At 32.2% G+C, this 19202-nt stretch overlaps 1 protein-coding gene across 4 annotated transcripts in view; it reads right to left on the bottom strand.

Annotated features, from left to right (window-relative positions):
* Positions 1 to 19202, bottom strand: part of Glcci1 (glucocorticoid induced 1) — a 66000-nt gene that overhangs the window by 16933 nt on the left and 29865 nt on the right. For 3 of the 4 annotated variants that reach the window (XM_034518895.2, XM_076913701.1, XM_076913700.1), the window contains exons 3-4: positions 9518 to 9604; positions 2667 to 2783 (exon numbers count right to left, since the gene is read on the bottom strand). In XM_034518895.2, coding sequence (XP_034374786.1) covers positions 2667 to 2783; positions 9518 to 9604 — 204 coding nt within the window. The remainder of the gene's footprint in view (positions 1 to 2666; positions 2784 to 9517; positions 9605 to 19202) is intronic. The other variant, XM_034518896.2, reaches the window with a different exon arrangement.

The following is a 19202-nucleotide window of genomic DNA, read 5'->3' on the forward strand; positions in this document are numbered from 1 at the left end:
TGGTTTTCATAATAAAATATCATATCTATTATGATTTGCTTCTATGTGTAGTGTAAGATAGTTTTAGTATCATATCCACATACTGACTTCACATTTCTTCATAAATTGTCTATTTGATTTCTTTAAGGTAAATCTAATAATCTCCATACAAACCTCATTTTAATGTAATGTTATAGCAATTTTGGTATTTGATAGAAAAAAAATTTTAAAACTTTTTTCCCTTAGTTATGGGTGTATTTGTATGGCCTTTAGAAACAACTACTTAAATAATAAAAGCAGTAAGTTTTCAAATTTTATTTCTGAGCAATGGGTATGTGTGTATTTATAGTTTGATCTTTGAAAAGAACTCTTTTGATAATAAATAATAAAAACGATTGCTTTGAAGTTTCCACTGGAACTCATACACAATTTGTATATTAATTTGGGACAAACAGGTATCTTAAAAATACTTTCTCATCAACTAATGTGTTAAGATGATCAATTTTCTGTTTTTCATTTTATAACCTCAATAAACATGTATAACTTGCATATTTCTTTTCATGTGAATTGGTGGGACTGTGTATTTTTTAAAGTAGCCCAAAATAATACTGTTAAACTTTTGTATGGCTATACTTTTAATCATTTCATTAAATTTCAGTTTTCTTTTTTATCATACAAGAGTCTAATCATAAACATAATTAGAATATGAAAAATACTTGAGTATATATGTACATAAACAAGCTTAAAAATGAAAAAAATTTCCTAATTTATAACTTATTTTATTTAAATAGCTGTTTTTGTTCTTTAAAGCATCTCAAGCTTGAGTCCATATTTCATAACAAATATTATATAGCAGATATAAATAGTTTCTATGAACAACTGGATACCAAAAAGTTAAATGCAAGTTTAATCATGTTAGTCTTTTCTTTAAGTATTTAACTGAGGTAATGGGTTAACATTATAGTTCGTGCTCTCAAAAAAACATGCAATTATTAATTTTACCAGATTAGTAAGAAAAAGGAAAGCAAACATAACTCCCACTTTGAATGTCTAGGGAATCCAGCCTGTTGTATCTCACTGATCAGATATGAACAGATATGATCAATGAGATACAAGTCACTCCATTTTAAATATGAAGTTAGTTGGGCTTTGCTAACATACAGTGCCATCCAGTTAGTATAGTCACATTTAGAGCCCTCATTACTCAGAAAAATATTCTTTAGGGCCTCACTGTATCAGTTCCCACTCCTGATACTTATTTTATGCAATTATACCTTCTTGAGAATTTAATGTAACAGATCATACATTATATAAGATTTTTCCTCATAACTTCCTTCGCCTAGCAAAAGAGTTTTGAAATTCAATTCTTCTGTCAAATCTATTGGCTTCTTTTCTCCATACTGTGGAATAGTACTATACTGTATAGTTATGTAAAATATCTGTCCAGTCACTAGCAAAAGAATATTTGTTTTCATTTAGTTTATTATTATGACTAATGAATGCTTCCCCAAATACCCATGTAGATATGTCTTAATTTGTAGTGTCTACTTGAAAGGGAACAAAGACGGGAGAAGAATCAGTATGTGCTTGACAGAGGTTATATTATTGTGTCCTAACAGCCACTCACATCGTTCTTTTACTTTACATTTTCATTACCACTTGGAATGGTTAGTATTTTCCATATTAATGATCTCATAATTAGTTTTCATAGTGTAGCTATTCATTTTGATTTCCTATATACAGTATAATATACAATTAGGGATGTCTTTCTTATTGCCTTATGTAATATGTCAATAAATGTAGGTCTGGGTGGTGATTTCTATCTTAAAATTAATGCAACTACCAGTACTTTTAGGATAAGATCTTAGTACACTCACAATCACAATCAAAAGTTTTGCTGTTTTCCATTTAATTAAGAACTTTTATAACCACAAATGGATACTATGTTTTATCAAATGTTATAAAACATCAAGAAAACTCGATTTGCTTTTTCTCTGCTTTGACTTTTAGATATAGTGAGTTATATTAATATTTCCTAGTGTTGAATTATCCTCATCTGTATGAACTACCAATATGCTACTTGGTCATGGTATCAGATCTAACTCATTAAGCTTCACTCCAGAGAAGCACTTTTCAGATCAGTTCCATAAGATGCATTAGTTTTTGGGGGAAAATAAAAAGTCTATTTTAAAATTTCTTCAGATGGAAAAAGACACAAAATAAATACCCAAAGCACAAAGCAGATAGTTTAAGGTACCTTCTACTCATAGAATGATTAAACAAAATAGTCCTCAGTTTTTTAGTAAGCATATTACCTGCGATTTCAGCACAGGTAAAAATCATTTTTAGGTCACTATACTATGTTATGTCTGTTACTATAACATTGTTAAAAAATAACAATTTTAAAGCATCTTACAAGAATCTATTGGGGTTGGAGAATGATACTCAGAAGGGGGGCTCCCCTCTTCAAAAGAGAAGTGGAAAGTGGAATGGAGGGAACTTGCAGGGGTTACTGGGAGGAGAAAGTAAGGGCTAATATTGGGTTGTAAAGTGAATGAGTGAATGATTAAATGAATGAATGAATGAATAAAAGAATTTATCTAAGTAAAGTGATTTGGTAAAGGTAAAGCTTTTCCCTTAGTAATACATTAAGAGGAATTACTAAAATCTGAAAGAACTTAACCTACCTGAGTATGACTGATTGTTATGTGGTTACCATGGAGAGGTGAGTGTCGATCTTTCTCTTTACTATGCCGACTACTTTGCTTGCTGCGCTGTAGCTGTTGCCTAAGTTTAGCAATCTGCTTTGGGGAGAGAATAGAGAAAACAAAAGTGAATACCAGTGCTTTATTTTTCATTCAGATTTTTTTTCTCACAAATTTTAATAAAATATAATGTTTTATCACAATGATTTATTCTTCAAGTTGTTATGACTGAGACAACTGAAAATTTAAAAAAATGGAACAAATGCTTCGTTTCTGCAACTTTACTGGTAAGCAGTAGATACATTTTCTTGGACTCTTTCAGATTTTACCTTTATAATGCTACAAGTCTCTTCCTTTAAAAAAGGAAGTTGTGTTGGGTATGAAATATTTCAGATGTTTACTGATTAATCTGTCAAAACTGACATTTACTTTTCCCTCTGGTTTTCGTTTTAGACAGGATTTTACTACACATAGTCTCAAACTCACAGAGATCTGCCTGTCTTCCTTCTGAGTACTAAAATTAGAGACCCACATTTCTATAATCTTAAATAGAGGCTGTATTAATTTTCATATTTCACTTTTATAAACAAAAGAGAACTAGCTTATCTATTAACTAAATGTTCTAAACTATACATAGCAAAGGCAATCAAATATTTAGTACCTTATTAGTCATTGTGCATAATATTGTGTTTCATGAGGACAGTTTTATATATTTAATCTTACAATGTATTATCTTTTACTCACTTAAACATAAATGTACATTTGGATCTACTCTCCCTAGGAGATCACATTTCAAATTTAACTGCAAAGTCTTTACTATAGTAACATCTAGAACCAACTAAACTGCTTACATACTTTAGGTGATATATAATGTATGTTAAAACTTGTGAAACATTTTAAAAGGATATGACTATTGCTCAAAGGTGTGGGTAAAAACACTGGTCACGTGTATCCCTAAATAACTGATGTGTTGTAAATCTGGTCCTAGCATGGGACTGCTAAGTATCTGTAAATATAGGACCTGGAGAGATGGCTCAGCAGTCAACAACACTTGTTGTTCTTGCAGATTACCAGAGTTCTGGTCCCACTACCACATAGTGGCATACAACAATCTGTAATATCAGTTCCAGGGACTCTGACACCCTATTCTGGCTCTATGAGCAACAGGCACACACGGTACACATTTATAGCATGCACATAAAATTTAAATGTCTTTTAAAAAAAGTAATAGTAGAAAGCTTCCATGAAGCAGAGCTTAGGAGGAGTGGGTATGAAACAGTTTTTAAAATGTGGGGGCCATGGAATATGACTGCATCATTAGGGGTTCTAGCCCACCCTTAGAAAATAATGTGACTCTTATGGGACCCTAATTCTCATGAAGACTCCTGCTTCCTTATATGATTTCTCCTTCCTGCACACTCTCTTGCCTGTTATTTAATCTTCCATCATATGACTCACCAAAGGCCAAACAAGATGGGGCTGTCTACTCTTTTAAGATTTATGACCTCCTCACTTTCAGAATGAATCAACTTTTTTATTTTATACCTTACTTACTCTCTAAGGAAGAACAGATTAACAAAAGAATCATTAACAATTTTGAGGATATTAATATTACTTTTGTCACAAAGAAGATGGCAGCATTAATCATTCTTTGAACAACTAGATAAGCTGTTTTCTATTGTCTACTACATAAAATATAGGCACAAAGTGTTAAAATGTATGAATTTTCTCAAGACTATATATAGCAAAACACAATGTACTATGAAACTACATAAATATGCACCATAAGTAACTGAGACATCAGAAAGCACAATAAGACAATTAGTATTAAAACCTATAAATGCTGCAAATTAAATGTTTACCAGTGGTAAACAATGGGGAAATAGTAAAACCACTGAAAGGGGGGATAATAAGTCCTTACTATCAAGATTTTACTTTTTTTTCAGATTTGTGACTTATGGATTTCTCTTACAGTATCTTTGCAAAAAGATATAAACAAGTAAGATTACAATAATATCTCTGTTACTTGCTCTAGTTTTAAATGACTTAATTTTATGCCGGAGTCATTAATTTTCATGAGAAAAACAAATCAAAATTAGTAGGTAATCATTATTAAATCACAACAAATTATTCTCTATGACAGAAGGTAAATAGGATCTCAAACTGTACAAGTTATTTTATTAGAATATAAGTATAAAATTGGGTGTTTTCTGAATACTAATGATGTTTTAGTGGCATTTGAAAACTTAAAGTGCTTATATAAAACAGTTTGGCATGCCTACAAACTAAAGCAATGTGTAATTATCCATTTTATAGATAAATCTTTAAAACGGATTAATCTTAATTAATGTCTTGTGGCCTCTTACACATTAAAATGAACCAGAAACCTTTTCCTTCTATGCAAATTTCAAGAACCCTAGAAAGAAAAGCATAAAAAAAGTTCCTATCCCATAGTTCTGTTTTTTAGAAGGGGATAATGGCAGTTCAAGTTAAAGTTATGCTCTAACAAACCTAAAGGAAAAACTGTTAAATAAAAAGAGCTGTTGACACTACATTAGGAGAGCTGGAGCAGTAGTTTCCAAAAATGAGCTAACAGAAAAAAAGATCTCAGAAGTATACAGCTCCAATATCCTATTTCTGTCACTGATATTTTTACAAGTGACACACTAGAATTTTCTTTGTGCAAACAAACATCCTTATATTGTGAATTTATCACTTGTCAAATGTAGGTGACGAAATTTTAAACATATTACAATTAGCTATACTGAAATGTTCTAATGATGCATATTCTGACTGGTAGCATATACTTTCTAACCATTGTTCAGAGTGACTTGAAGGCTAGTTTGTTTATGACTATGTCAACCACTAATAAAAATTATGATTAATGCTTAATAACTGCTTATTGACAGTAAAGTACTATAGAAGTTATTGTTCCACTTAAGACATTAACTGCTGTGTTTGTTTTTCAAAAAAGAATATGAGATAAGTACTATTATTACCCCTCCCCCATTTAAGAGAAATGAACATAGATTTTTAAACCTGAATACATTTGCATTAAATGTTGCAACTCAAATATGAATCAAATGGAATTCTGGAGTCTGCTCTTTTAATATACTATAGTTACGTTATAGAATCTCTTCCCAGAGGCCTATGTGTTACCAGGCTGGTTCTCAGACTGTGGTGCTACTTGAAGGTTGTGGAAACATTAAGAGGTGAGTCTTATGGAAAAAGGTTAGGTCACTGGGTGTGTGCTGAGATTATACAGGTACCCAAATCCTTCCTGTCTTTTTCTTTACTTCCCAGCCACCATGAATTAACAAAGTCTCCTCTATTACATGCTTCAGTATGATGAGTTGCATCACTACAGCCCAAAGAAAAAGATCCCACTGATTACGAACTGAAAAATTTGAAACCATGTGTCAAAGTAAACCTTTCTTCCTTTTAAACTGATTATCTCACATTGTGGTATAGCAGTAGAAAGCTAAGACAATCACCAAACCATACTGGCTGAAGAATCAAGATAAAAAGTAAAAAGAAGATACATCTTATAAAAGTAAACAAACCAGAATAAAACATTTAGGAAGAGTTGCATTATATCACTTGCTTTTTCTAAAAATCACAAAAGACAATCAAATTTTTCTCAAAATGAAATTGGTCATAAGTCTCAGGCTGTTAGTAATTTTGATATTAAACATGTTATTAAGAAACTTCAATGCTTTTAAATTTAAAGAACAAGTATATCCTTAGAAACATTCTACAGTCTAGCTAAAAGCAAATTGATTCCTATACATCTGTATATCTGTCCATGTACAGTCTCACATAAATGACCCAGGAATAAACAGAGACAGCTCACATACAAAAATCTTAAACACAGCTGCTTTAAGAGAACTTTCATAAACAAAATATTTTAACACAGAAGTATTTATAACTATCAATAAAATATTAACAAATGTAGCAGACTGTGCTGATTAGTTTTTATTGCCAGCTTGGCAAAACCTAGAGTCTCTTGGAATGAGGGAACCTCAATTGAAGAATAACCCAAATCAAACGGTTGGTTCTGTGGCCATGGCTATGAGGAACTGTAGTGACTGATGGCTGACGTGGGAAGGCCTGGTCTACTGTGGGCAGCAGCATTCCTAGGCAAGTGAACTGAGGTTGTATAAAACACTAACTTATTGGGAGTCCTGGAACAAGAAACCAAAGCAAGAAGCAGAAGCAGTGCTCTGCTGTGGTTCATACCTGCATCCCTGTCCTGACTCCCCTCACAATAAACTGTACCCTGAAAGATTAAATAAAATGTTTCTTCCTTTCAGTTGCTTTTGGCTTACTACAACAAAGAAAAGTAACAAGATCACAGACTAACTTTTCAAAAACATTCACAAATCCACTTGATCTCTTAATTATATCCATTTTACAGATGGTAAAACACTTAAAAATAAAGTACCTTTCCCATGTAAGAAACCTAATAAATGGTAAATCTGGTCTTTGACCTTCCATTTCTAACCTCTTTTTAGTACTTCACAATGCTGTGCAAGTAATCCAATATTACTGTTTAACTACAAATAAGTACCAGTCAGGATCTCAGGCACTTCACTAAGCAATTTCCTTAATGTCAGAGATATTATGAGCTATAAAACTAAAAGAACAAAAAAACCTTGACAAAGCAATTAATGATCACTCTCTCTCTCTCCTTTTCCCCCTTTCTTGTCCCCCATGCATACACGTGTGTGTGCGCGTGCATATGTGTGTGTGTTGTGTACATAGGACTGCCTTTTACAATCTTACCTGGGTTTTATTTCCATTGGCATCTTGAATCTCTTTTGCAAGAATACCACTACTTACACTACTCTAATCCCAAGTTTTCATAAATAAAATTGTTCAGTTATTTTCATTATATCCATAGCATTGAAATATTTATTTTGACAGTTTTGTTTGGCTTTGTGGTTTTCCAGGGAGAACAATCAATTCTTCTAATTTCAATACCTCTTAGTAGCATATATCATTCATTACTACAGACATTTAGTCATAACAGCCATGTGAGCTATCAGCAGTATATCTGAAACTATACTGAACTGAGATAAAATGGCAAATTTGATTGCCCCATTATTTATATCCTACAGGTGATCTCCATTTCAGCCTAGACGTATTAAACTAAGCTTCTTTTTATTCTGTTCCTGATAAAGAAATCTACTTTCACTATGTATTTGGGTAAAAAGTAGGCCAGAATTCCAGATTTTCTATATTCACAACATTAAAAAGTGGCTAAAAATGAAATCACAAACAATATCATGTTATTAGACCACTTTGTTTAGACATGTCTGTACATGAGAAACCTGACAACTTAAAGTTTATAGCAAGTGAATACTAGTAGGTTTGATACTACACAGGAAAATCATTTTAGAGAAATGCTGAGATGGAAGAAATGGCTCAGCAGTTATCAGTACTTGCTGTTATTTGGAAGACCCAGGTTCGATTCATAGTAACTCCAGTTCCAGGAGAAACATGGCCCTTTTCTGGCCATTATAAGCACTACAAGCATGTGGTTCACATACAGACAAGCAGGCATACACACATACACATAAATAAAATGTGAGAGAATGTTTATGCTTAATACACAGCAAAACTGGTTTACACCCAAACTTTCAGAAATTTTAAGGCAACAACACTGATGCAAGTGTTAGGAGTCAAAGCTAAGTGATTTCATTCTGAGTTCAAAATATAAAAACTGTGCAGGTTAGCATTTTGTTAGCTTAACACAAGCTACAAATACCTGGGAAGAGGAACCTCAACTGAGAAAGATGTCTCTATCAGATGGACCTGTAGGCAGCCTTACAGGGCATTTTCTAGATTAATGAATGATATGGGAATGTGTAACTCACTATGAGGAGTGGCACTCCTGGAAAGGTGGTCCTGGGATGTGTAAGAGAGGTAACTAAGCAAGCCAGGTGTAACAAGCAAGCTAGCAGCACTTCTCCATGGTCTCTACTTTAGTCCCTGCCTTGGTCCCCACCCCCGAATCTATAACCTGTAATTTATAAACTATAAACTGAGATAAACCCTTTCTTCCCCAAGTTACTTCTGGTTATGGTGTTTTATCATAGTACTAGAAAGGAGATAAAAACATACTTAGTGACCTCAGCTAAAAGTAGTACACAGTTCTCTTAAAAAATGAGTTCTCACTACTGAGAAAAATGTAACAAAGATGAGATAGTCATTTTTGGAAGACGTGCTCACCTAAGAGACCTCTGGACTAGATGATATTTTAACTCTCTAGGTTTCTATAGCTTTGAAAGGACAAATAGGTAAGAATTAAAATGATTTCCATAGATAAAACTAACAGGAAAAATAATATTGTGTGTGTTATTCATAATAAATCACGGAGTAGATCATTTCTACAAGATTTGGCTTCCACTGTACTAATGGGTCCCAGAGGGTCATAATAAGCTACATATCATAGAAGGCTATCAGAAAGCAAAAGCACTGTCTTACCACTGTATAAAGCTATGATCTATGGTTCTACTTGCTGTAACTTTAAAAAAAAAAAAAGCAAGCTAAAGGGGAAATAAAGATAACTAAAACAGATAATATAAAGATTATTATACAAAATCAGAGTTCGTTCCAGAAGTACTACAGTTGATAGGGGTACCTAAATATTTATTGAGAATATGAAAATTACAAACAAGAAAAATTCACTCTTTACCAAAATGTAAGATTCAACTCTGTGTGTGAAAAAGTAGGTTATAATAAACGGAAGCCTCACAATATTGGAAAATAGTAAAAACAACCCATGGAGATCTACACAAGTTTTAGAATGAAATAAAAAAATAACTTACCTCTTTGAGTTGATCAGCACTTCCCCATGATGCAGAGCGCTGATGTGATCGTTTTCCTGCTCCCTCTTCTGCCCAACAACTAGGTGTCTTTAAAACCAACCAGACAAATCAAATGTAAGAAATGGGAATGTTGCTACTACCTAATTTCAAGTAACTAACATACTTTCTTAGCATTTGTAAAAATGTTTAAATGTTAATTAATTAGACCTGATTAATTTCATGAGTCATCTACATTAAAAAAAAAAATCACCGATACTTTCACTTCAGCATTAATAACACAGAAAATTCTAATAAAATCATGAAGATTTATATACTGAGCTTTTTGTTTTATTTTGTTTTGATACGGTTTTAGTTTTCAAGTCAGGGTTTCTCTGTGTAGCCCTGGCTGTCTGGAACTGACTCTGTACACCAGGCTGGCCTTGAACTCAAGAGATTTGCCTACCTCTGCCTCCCAAGTGCTGGGATTAAAAGCATGCATAGCCACTTCCCAGCTTACATACTGAGATTTTATAGAGAACAAACTAAGTGCAAAATAGATATTCTACTGAAAACAGACAGAAGATAAAGAGAACTCTCAGAACCATTTGTAGTATAGATGGCTTACATAACAAACATCTGGCTAGAGGGTCAATTTACAAAGAGAAGAAAATATTAACAGGATTCTCTTTAGGGAAAAGGATTAGTCAACTGCATTTTAAAAATATAGTTAATATAAAACCTAACAAAAAGAATTAAAAACAAATATAAATTAAATGTATTGATTTAAAATGAAAGTAATACAGCTTTTTTTTGAAAAAAACTAAGCTACTACCAAAGTCATTTAAACTAAAATATAATGTTTAATTATTTAAACATTAATTGATATTAACAGTAAACATTCAACTTTAAATATTGCCATAAAGTAAGAAATTTGTTTAAAAAAAAAAACCCGAACATTAAAACACCACCCTTTAACATTTAAGAAAAACCTAGTATAATGTAAATTAGCAAAAGGAAAACCTAGGAGACAAAGGGTAATGATTAGCACAATACATACATGTGGCATTAGAATGCCTTTGTATTGCATGCACTTGAGAATCTCCATAATGTGATGAAGAAGCCATCATTCCAATGTATTCATACAGTTCACATGCTTATGAGCATCTTTAAAATTACTCCCTCTTAAAAGTGTCAACTGTTTAAAACCAAACCAGTGACAACTGAATACCAACAGGATAGAGCGAAGCCAAGCAGCTTGAGGGGTTCACTATTAAAGGGGGCCATTCGTCAACTCAAAGAATATCTTATTCAACTGACAAGAAAAAGGATAACAAACAATACATTTAATAATGTTTGTCAAAAATTATCAAAATTTCCTATATTCAATCCTAGATGGGACAACCTGAAAATAATTTAGCCCTCCAAATAATGTTATCTTTAATAATCTATTACAGAATTTTTCCTCTGCAACCACTTTTGTCAAAATTTTGAGGCTTTGCATAACTTAATACTTTTATATTTCTTCTAAGTAGCACTGTTGCCACAAAAAACAACAACAAAAGATCACAACATTTAGAAACCAAAGTACAGTCACAGAAAAAAATTTAGTCATGGAAATGAATATGCTAGAGAAAAAAAAAGCTAAATAAATTTTAATCCAATTTCTTCAATGCTGAACATTTCATAAATGTTTAAAAATTATAAACAGAAAAATAATTGGACAAAATAAAGTAGTAGCGGTTCTTTCCTTTGCTATCAGTAAGAGCCAAGGTCCAACTCCCATTATTTTGTCTACAATCTGGACTAAAATTTTAGAAAAAGTGCTACTTACAGCTTTGCTTCTAGATATTAGTAAGAATGTTTAATATAATACAAGGGTTCCATGGCCAAATAAGTTTTGGGGAAATCATTCATTCCATCTTTCTATTCCACATACAATATAATTTAGCATTCTAAAAACTCAAAATACATATACACTTAAAAAAATTCTGCTTAACTTTTCCTTACTTACATGATTACTGGACACTTACTTTACAGGTATACTTACTAACAACTGTAGAACATTATTCCACAGATAGTTTGAAAACACAGTCCTCAATAATTTTATTATTGTATATATAATAGAATGTTCTTTGGCCACTATACTTTAGGAGGTTCCTCTTTCTATCCAAACTGCCTCCACTATCAAGGAAGAGAAAAGGAACCTTTTATACATCTAAACAAGTCTAAAAATCTAAGACTACTGATAAAAAGAAATTACTTAATTAAAATCTGCCATGTTGGCCACACTGACCACTCGTGTAATCTTGCTACATTTTAATATGTAATACTTTAAAAATCTCTCATCCCTGACAATGAGTAACTATTAGATACTGCCAAATATTTTTCATACCATTCCAATAAACTCCACTGAAGTCATGAAAACTAACCATGATAATGGCAAATTTAAATAATAGCCAAAGGAGAATTTTTCATAATAGAAACTCAGACTTCCACACTTTAGTTTGCAAATCTAAAGTACTATTTATTTATAAAATTACAAAGAAGACAAACAATACTTGACTGAATTACAATTCTGACCTTATAGTAATTACAGAATTTCAGAGTTGTTTCAGGCTCTGAGCTAATCTATCATCTCCAAGCCATTTCCTGCCAGACAAGACTTACTGTTCATAATTGTAAAATTATACTGTTGGTACTAATAATAATGACATTAATATCATTGTATTTAACCTTAATGACAGTGAATTATTATATTCTATTACAAAGGCAGTTGTAATAGGATAGTATAGTAGATAGCTGAGGGTTGCTTTTGTACAGGACCTTGGTTCAGTTCTCAGAACCAAGATGGTGGCTAACAACCATGGAGGCTAAAGATTTTCTTTAACTTTGGTTCCAGAGGATCCTACGCCCACTTCTGGTCTCTGCAGGTACTGCACACTCACCAGTGCCCCCTCCCCACACATATATAAGCAAAAACACCTGTAAAAATAAAACCTTTTTTAAAAGTAGCTAATATTTATTAGCATCTTCATTTGTAGATAACCATGTTAAAGCTTAATATAGATTATTCTACGTAATCCTCACTATAGTCGGTAAAAGAGTTATCTTGTAAATTCTGGAAGCACAAAAATCTTTTAAAATCGTTTACATTGTTCCTCTCATGTAAAAAACAATCAATGACACAAAATAAGTATTAGCATCTAGAGATACATAATCCTTTCTCATATTATTCCTTCATCTTATTCTAAGCTATAATTTTATAAAGCACATCTGGAGTTGAACAGTCAGTCCACACCAAAGTAGTCATGGTCCTGGTTTGGGTAGAAATTTGTGTTGTTTGTCTAAGGGATATACTTAACTGTGTTAAGAAAAAAACCCATGAGTTTCTTAAGTATATTTACATTCAAGTATATCATATTCACTTCTAAAAATTTCCAAGATCTACTTCCACTTTTATGCCATGCACATATAAATGATTATACATACATTTATCAAGTCTAATATCCTTCTATGTGAGAAAACATGCAGTAGTCTTCATTCTGACTCTGACATTTCATTTAATAAACTTAAGTTCCATCCACTTTCCTTCACACAATATTTTGTTCTTCTTTATGGCTAAATAAAACTCCATGTCTATGAGTACACATATGCATATCACATATTACCTATTCATTTGTTAATGGACACCTAGGCAGATTCCAACCTGGCTATTGTGAATAGTGCTGCAATAAACAAGGATATGCAGGTGTCTCCCTCATCTGCTCTCTTTGATAACTCTTGAGTACATTCCTAGTAGTAGCATAATTATTATATGGTAGTTTTACTTTTAGTATTTTAAGGAAACTATAATTTGATTTCCATTGTGGCCAATTGCCACCATTCCCATCTTCATTGGCATGTCATTTCTTAGTGATAGTGATTCTAACTGGGGCTTTTAAAAAAAAAAAAAAAAAAAAACCAATGTTTTGATTTGATTTAATTTGATTTAGTCCTGATGGCTAAGAATGTTGATCACTTTTTAAATGTTTATTAGTTATTTGTACTCCATCTTTTGAAAACCGTCTGCTTATTTAATTTGCCCATTGAGTGACTGAATTGTTTGGTAATCCACTTCAACAAATGGTGCTCAGAAATTTGGACAGCCACACACAGAAGAAAACTAATACTCTATCTCTTACCCTGTCAAAAACCAACTAAAAGTGGATTGAAGACCTTAATCTTAAGACCTGAAACTCTGCATCCACTAGAAGAAAACATATGGAAATAGTTTAAGACATATGAATAGGCAAAGAGTTTCTGATAAAAATTTTTAATAGTACAGGAAATAATCCAAGAATTGGCAAATTTTGAGGAGATGTGGTAAAGAGATGGTTTAGTCAAGAGCTTGTCACACAACCATGATGACCTGAGTTCAACACCTAGAACCCCTGTTTTAAAAAAAAAAAAAAAAAAACTGGGCATGGTGACATATTTGTAACCCCAGTGCTGGGGAGGAAGAGATCTCCATGGAGTTATTTAGTAAGGTAGCCTAGTCTAATTGGTAAATTCCAGTCCAATGAGACTGCTATCTCCACAAACAAGGTAGACAGCACCTGAGGAACAACACTTGATGTTGACCTCTAACTTCCACACATACACACACCTTTTCATGTTTCCACACCCATACCCAAAAGCATACCCACACACATACATGCACAAACAGAATTAACAAATGAGATTACATAAACTAAAGAAGCCTTTAGAAAGCAAAGGGAATAACAATGTGAAAAAACAGCCCACAAAATGGGAGCACTATGTCTGCTATTAATCTGACTGATTAATATGTAGAACATATAAAGTACTCAAAAAGTTAAATACAAAAAAAAAAAAAAAAAGAATTGCTGCTTTTTCTTAAGAAAGTTTCAACAGAAAGCATGTGAAGCAAGGGTACAGGAAACCCAAATTGTTCTATCAATTGTGATTTAGGGTAAAAATTTCTGGTCTAAATTGAAAGTTCTCTATTTTTATAGTTATTATTAAGGTTTACATCATCACCTATTCCTTTGATTACCTAAACAAGCTATTTTCAGAAAAAAGAAGAGGTTGGACATTTTAGTACTATTTCGAAGAACATATATATTTTAATTCAGAGCTGTGATTGCTGAATGCAGGCTATAGCCAACTCATAAATACGTATTCTGAAAGGCAGACTCCTAGGGAAGGCTATTGGTAGGTCATAGACCATCGTATACAAAAGCTAAATGAGATTAAGAAAAACTTACATAATGTATCTTTTAGTATGCTGATTTTCATAATTTTAACTATAAATCATTTAAAATAGTAATTAAAATAAATAGTTTAAAATAGGAAATAAGAACCTCACCTAGAAAAAGAACACACATATACAAAATTCCATTTGTGATTTTGTTTTGAGTTTTTTTTGTTTATGTTTGGGTTTTGTTTTGTTTTGTTTTTTAGACAGGGTTTCCTCTGTTTATCCCTGGCTATCCTGGAACCACTCTGGAGACTGGGCTGACCATAAACTCATAGAGATCCATCTGCCTGCCTCTGCCTTCTGAGAGCTGGCATTAAAGGCATGCACCACCACCACTGGCATCTTTCAAGATTTAACAACCCACTTTCATCCTTAAAGGATACAAGTTTTAATGGGATTGTTTGACATAGGGTTTTTTTTACCATATCCAAAGGCTATTCTCAGAGTCCAAAGCTCAAGGGACCCTCCTGCAAGTATCTGGCTCATGAAACACATGTACTGAAATTTCTTTCACATACAAACAAAGAACATAAAAAGTCATGGCAAAGAATTGAGGTTTTTTTCCTACAGAACTACAATCTAAAAACATACTACACTAATAAAGTTCATAGACTAAAATTCTTTCAGACTCAAGTCACAATTCAAATAGTATTCACACCATGCTAAAACACAAAGGAAGGAAATCTTGCAAGACCTTTTCACAAAGCAAGTATAACTAACACTAACATATGTATTACATTCATTTAAAAAACTTCAGGCCTTTATGATAAACTTCTGAATATTTAATATCATAAATATTAATAAATAATTCATGTGCTATTGTATATTTATTTCAGGTCTCTAAAAACAAAGTATTTTCCTGAAATTGTTCATTAGAACAACCAAACAATAGTTTACCACTGAAATTCACTACAGCTGAAAAGTGACATAGGTGGAAATTTGTCTCTGATGTTTGAAGTAATGGGTTCAATTCCAAGCATGGAATAAACATTTTTAAGGAAGATTCATATTATAGAATGCTATTTTATGTAACAATAAATTTTTTTACATAAGTAATATTTTTATATAAGTAATCTGTCATAAGCAATTCTTCTTGACAAAAATAAGAAACAAAATTAGTAAAATATATTCTTATTTTAAGTACTGGAAGTACACACAGCAAGAATACTTACCTTATAGCAAAATAATGCCCACTGAATACATTTACCTTAGAGACAAGAAAAGTATTTGCTAACATAATCAGTAGTCTGAATGGTTGAGAGTATTAACACATGCAATTGTAAGAGAATGCTTAACAACAAGGAATAGATAAGAAGACAGAATTATTGTCTGCATGACCATATCTAGAAAGCCAAAGAAAATTATCTGGAAATGTATTAGAAACAAGCACATTCAAGAGATACAGTACAAATAAATTAAAGGTAGTCAAAGACCTTAATTACAACAGCAGAACATAAAACAAAATACTAAGCAATATTTAGATGCTATTATAAAAAAGGTTTTAGTTTTTTTCTAAAAGACAAAAAATAACTAAATAAACATAACCTTTTACTTAGTTAAGATTCAATATTGTAAAGTTAGGAGTTTCACAGCAATATTACAGGAAAAAATAGTCTATGATAAATTTAATAAAACACATCTGAAGTCGGCCATGAAATCAAGTTGGATGCCTAGGATCCATTAAGCAGAAAAAGTACATTAGAGTTACAGTGTAAAATACAATTACATCAGCATGTACATATTTAATATGTTGATCTATAGGCACAGACATTCTCAAAGCATGTGCACTGCCCTCCACGCCATGCACAAAAACTCTGTTAATAATGATTAGTTAAAAAGGGCTCAGGAGTTGGCTGGCAGCCATTACTTATACTCATCTAAATTATAAAAACTATTCTGAGCCTCAAAGGCTTACTTAATAAACAAAATCGATAAGATCCAGAAACATCTAACCTGAAATAGTACTACTTTTTTAGTACAGATGAATTAAAACAATCTGGGACAAGTTGAAAGCTCTGTTAATGCATTCCTGTGAGAAATGAAAGTCTATGGGTTTCAGGAGAAATTTTAACAGCATGGTATTCTTGTCCTATGACAAGTGGTAAGTATGGTGTCAAAAGTGAAAAGGCTAGGTAACTTTTTTCTTTTCCAAGATAAATGTAAAAACTGTTGAATCTATTAATTTGTTAGAATATGTATCTGAGACATTTTACAAAACTGGGCAAGGGGACTTCTACTTTATGTCTTTCATCCATTCCTTTTTGATATTGATTTTGTGTCCATGTTGAAAGTTTTACAAGCTTTTAATTAAAATTAACAACACTATACTCCAAAAGGGCTTATGAAAATTGTTTGAAATAGTTATACACTGTCCATTGGTATACTAGATTATGAGATAGTAACTATTCAATAGTACACATAAATAGCTTAGAACTATGAAGTATTTTCCTGCTCATACCAAAAGAATAAGATCAGTAAGAAGCTTATACTTCTCAGTGTTACTCAGTAGCCTAGATGGATGGAGTAGCAAGAGAGACTGGCACTTTGCCTTGTCCTAACAAATATATATCAGATTTTTAAAGCTATTCACCAAAGTCAGCATCTGCGAACAGCTTCAATCATTTGTATGCCTGGAAAATTATAGAAAAACACCTTTGATTGTTGATATAGACTGTTTTCATTGTCCACTTTACTCATACACACACACACACACACACACACACACACGCTTCACAGTTTCAAACACAGATTTAAAATATGTCAGACAATGAATATACTTTACACTTTGGGGCAAAGGCTGAAAAACTATTCCTAAAGCTTGAAAATAGTAACCTTAATGCCCAAGTTAAAATATTCAGATTTATTTTTATTTTATGTATATAAGTATTTGACTACATATATGTCTGTACTCTATGTTTGTGCCTGGTACAGACAGATGTCAGAAAGTGGTGTGATGTAGGTGCCCTGGCACTGGAGTTACAGATGGTTGTGAGTCACACCGTAAGAGCTAGGAACTGAACTGCACGCTCTGCAAGAACAAGTGCACTTAACTGCTGAGCCATCTTTCCAGCCTCTATGCTAATTTTAAAAGACTATCATTTTTCATTAAAATGCACTATCCATCCAAAGCTAATGAAAAAAAAATAACAAAATTTTACAGAGTTTACAATTTTTAGTTCTTTTTTATACTAAGAGAAACAGATTAAGCTAATAAACTGGCAACAACCTTTTTCTCCAGTAGACTTATCTTTTAATACCCACAGTAAATATGCAATTAGGTTAATCAAATATTACATTTACAGAAAAGGTTATAAATGTGTGAATCATATAGTAGTTAATTCAATGAGCTATGTTTTTTGTTTTTTCTTTTTTCTTTTAGAAAAGTTACCACTCTGCAACCCAGGTTGGTCTCAAATCTGCAGGTTTTCTGTCCCAGTCTTCCAAGTACTAAGATTATATATATATATATATATATATATATATATATATATATATATATATATATATATGTGTGTGTGTGTGTGTGTGTGTGTGTGTGTGTGTGTGTGTGTGTGTGTGTGTATAGAGAGAGACAGACAGACAGACAGACAGACAAAGAAATAAGCGCACTACCCACACTATGCACAGGGGATGACAATTTCTTTCTTCTGAAAAATTTAAGAAATGTTTCAAATAGAAAAGTTAAAAACTGGTGGTGCTCATGTAAAGGGCATCAATTCTCAATAAAGAAAAAGAACTTCATGAAATAAACTTTCATAGGGACTATGGTTAATAACATAATACATATAGTCATGTGCTACATAATGACATTTCAATAAATTTATAAGGACCCATATAACAGGGATCCCATAAAATTATTAATGGGACTGAAAACACTCTTTTAACATGGTCACATAATACATTTCATATTTATAGTGAGAAAAATACTACCTTGTCTACAGGTGTAAAAACATACAGTATATAAAATTATGTTCCACATGTAATAATTGATAATAGGCAATTACTTTCTTATATACTTAAAATACTATGCCTTATCATCAGAGCATATACTTCAACAGTTAAAAAAAAGAAAAGAAAAGAAAAAAAGTCTACTGTGAAATAGCATATTGTTCTGTCAACCTGAGCCTCAGATATCAAGAGATTATGGGCCAGCAATTGGCTAATATCATCTAGGTTTGCAGCCACTCTACACACTTACACAATGGTGAAACTGCATAAGGTTATTTCTTAGAATGTGTCTCTGCTGTTAAATGATGTATGGGTGGCATTAGAAAAATGCAAATACTAAATTGTAAGTGTAGCTGTTATCCAAAGAAGTTATGAGAATGGACACAGTCACTTCACAGTATATACATATACCAACACATGCTACATACAATAAATGTCTACAATTTTAGTTACAAAATATGCTTATTTAAAAAAAAAAGGAAAAAAAACCCCTAACATTTC

This window comes from Arvicanthis niloticus, chromosome 15 (assembly GCF_011762505.2).
Source record: "Arvicanthis niloticus isolate mArvNil1 chromosome 15, mArvNil1.pat.X, whole genome shotgun sequence".
Classification (NCBI taxonomy): domain Eukaryota; kingdom Metazoa; phylum Chordata; class Mammalia; order Rodentia; family Muridae; genus Arvicanthis; species Arvicanthis niloticus.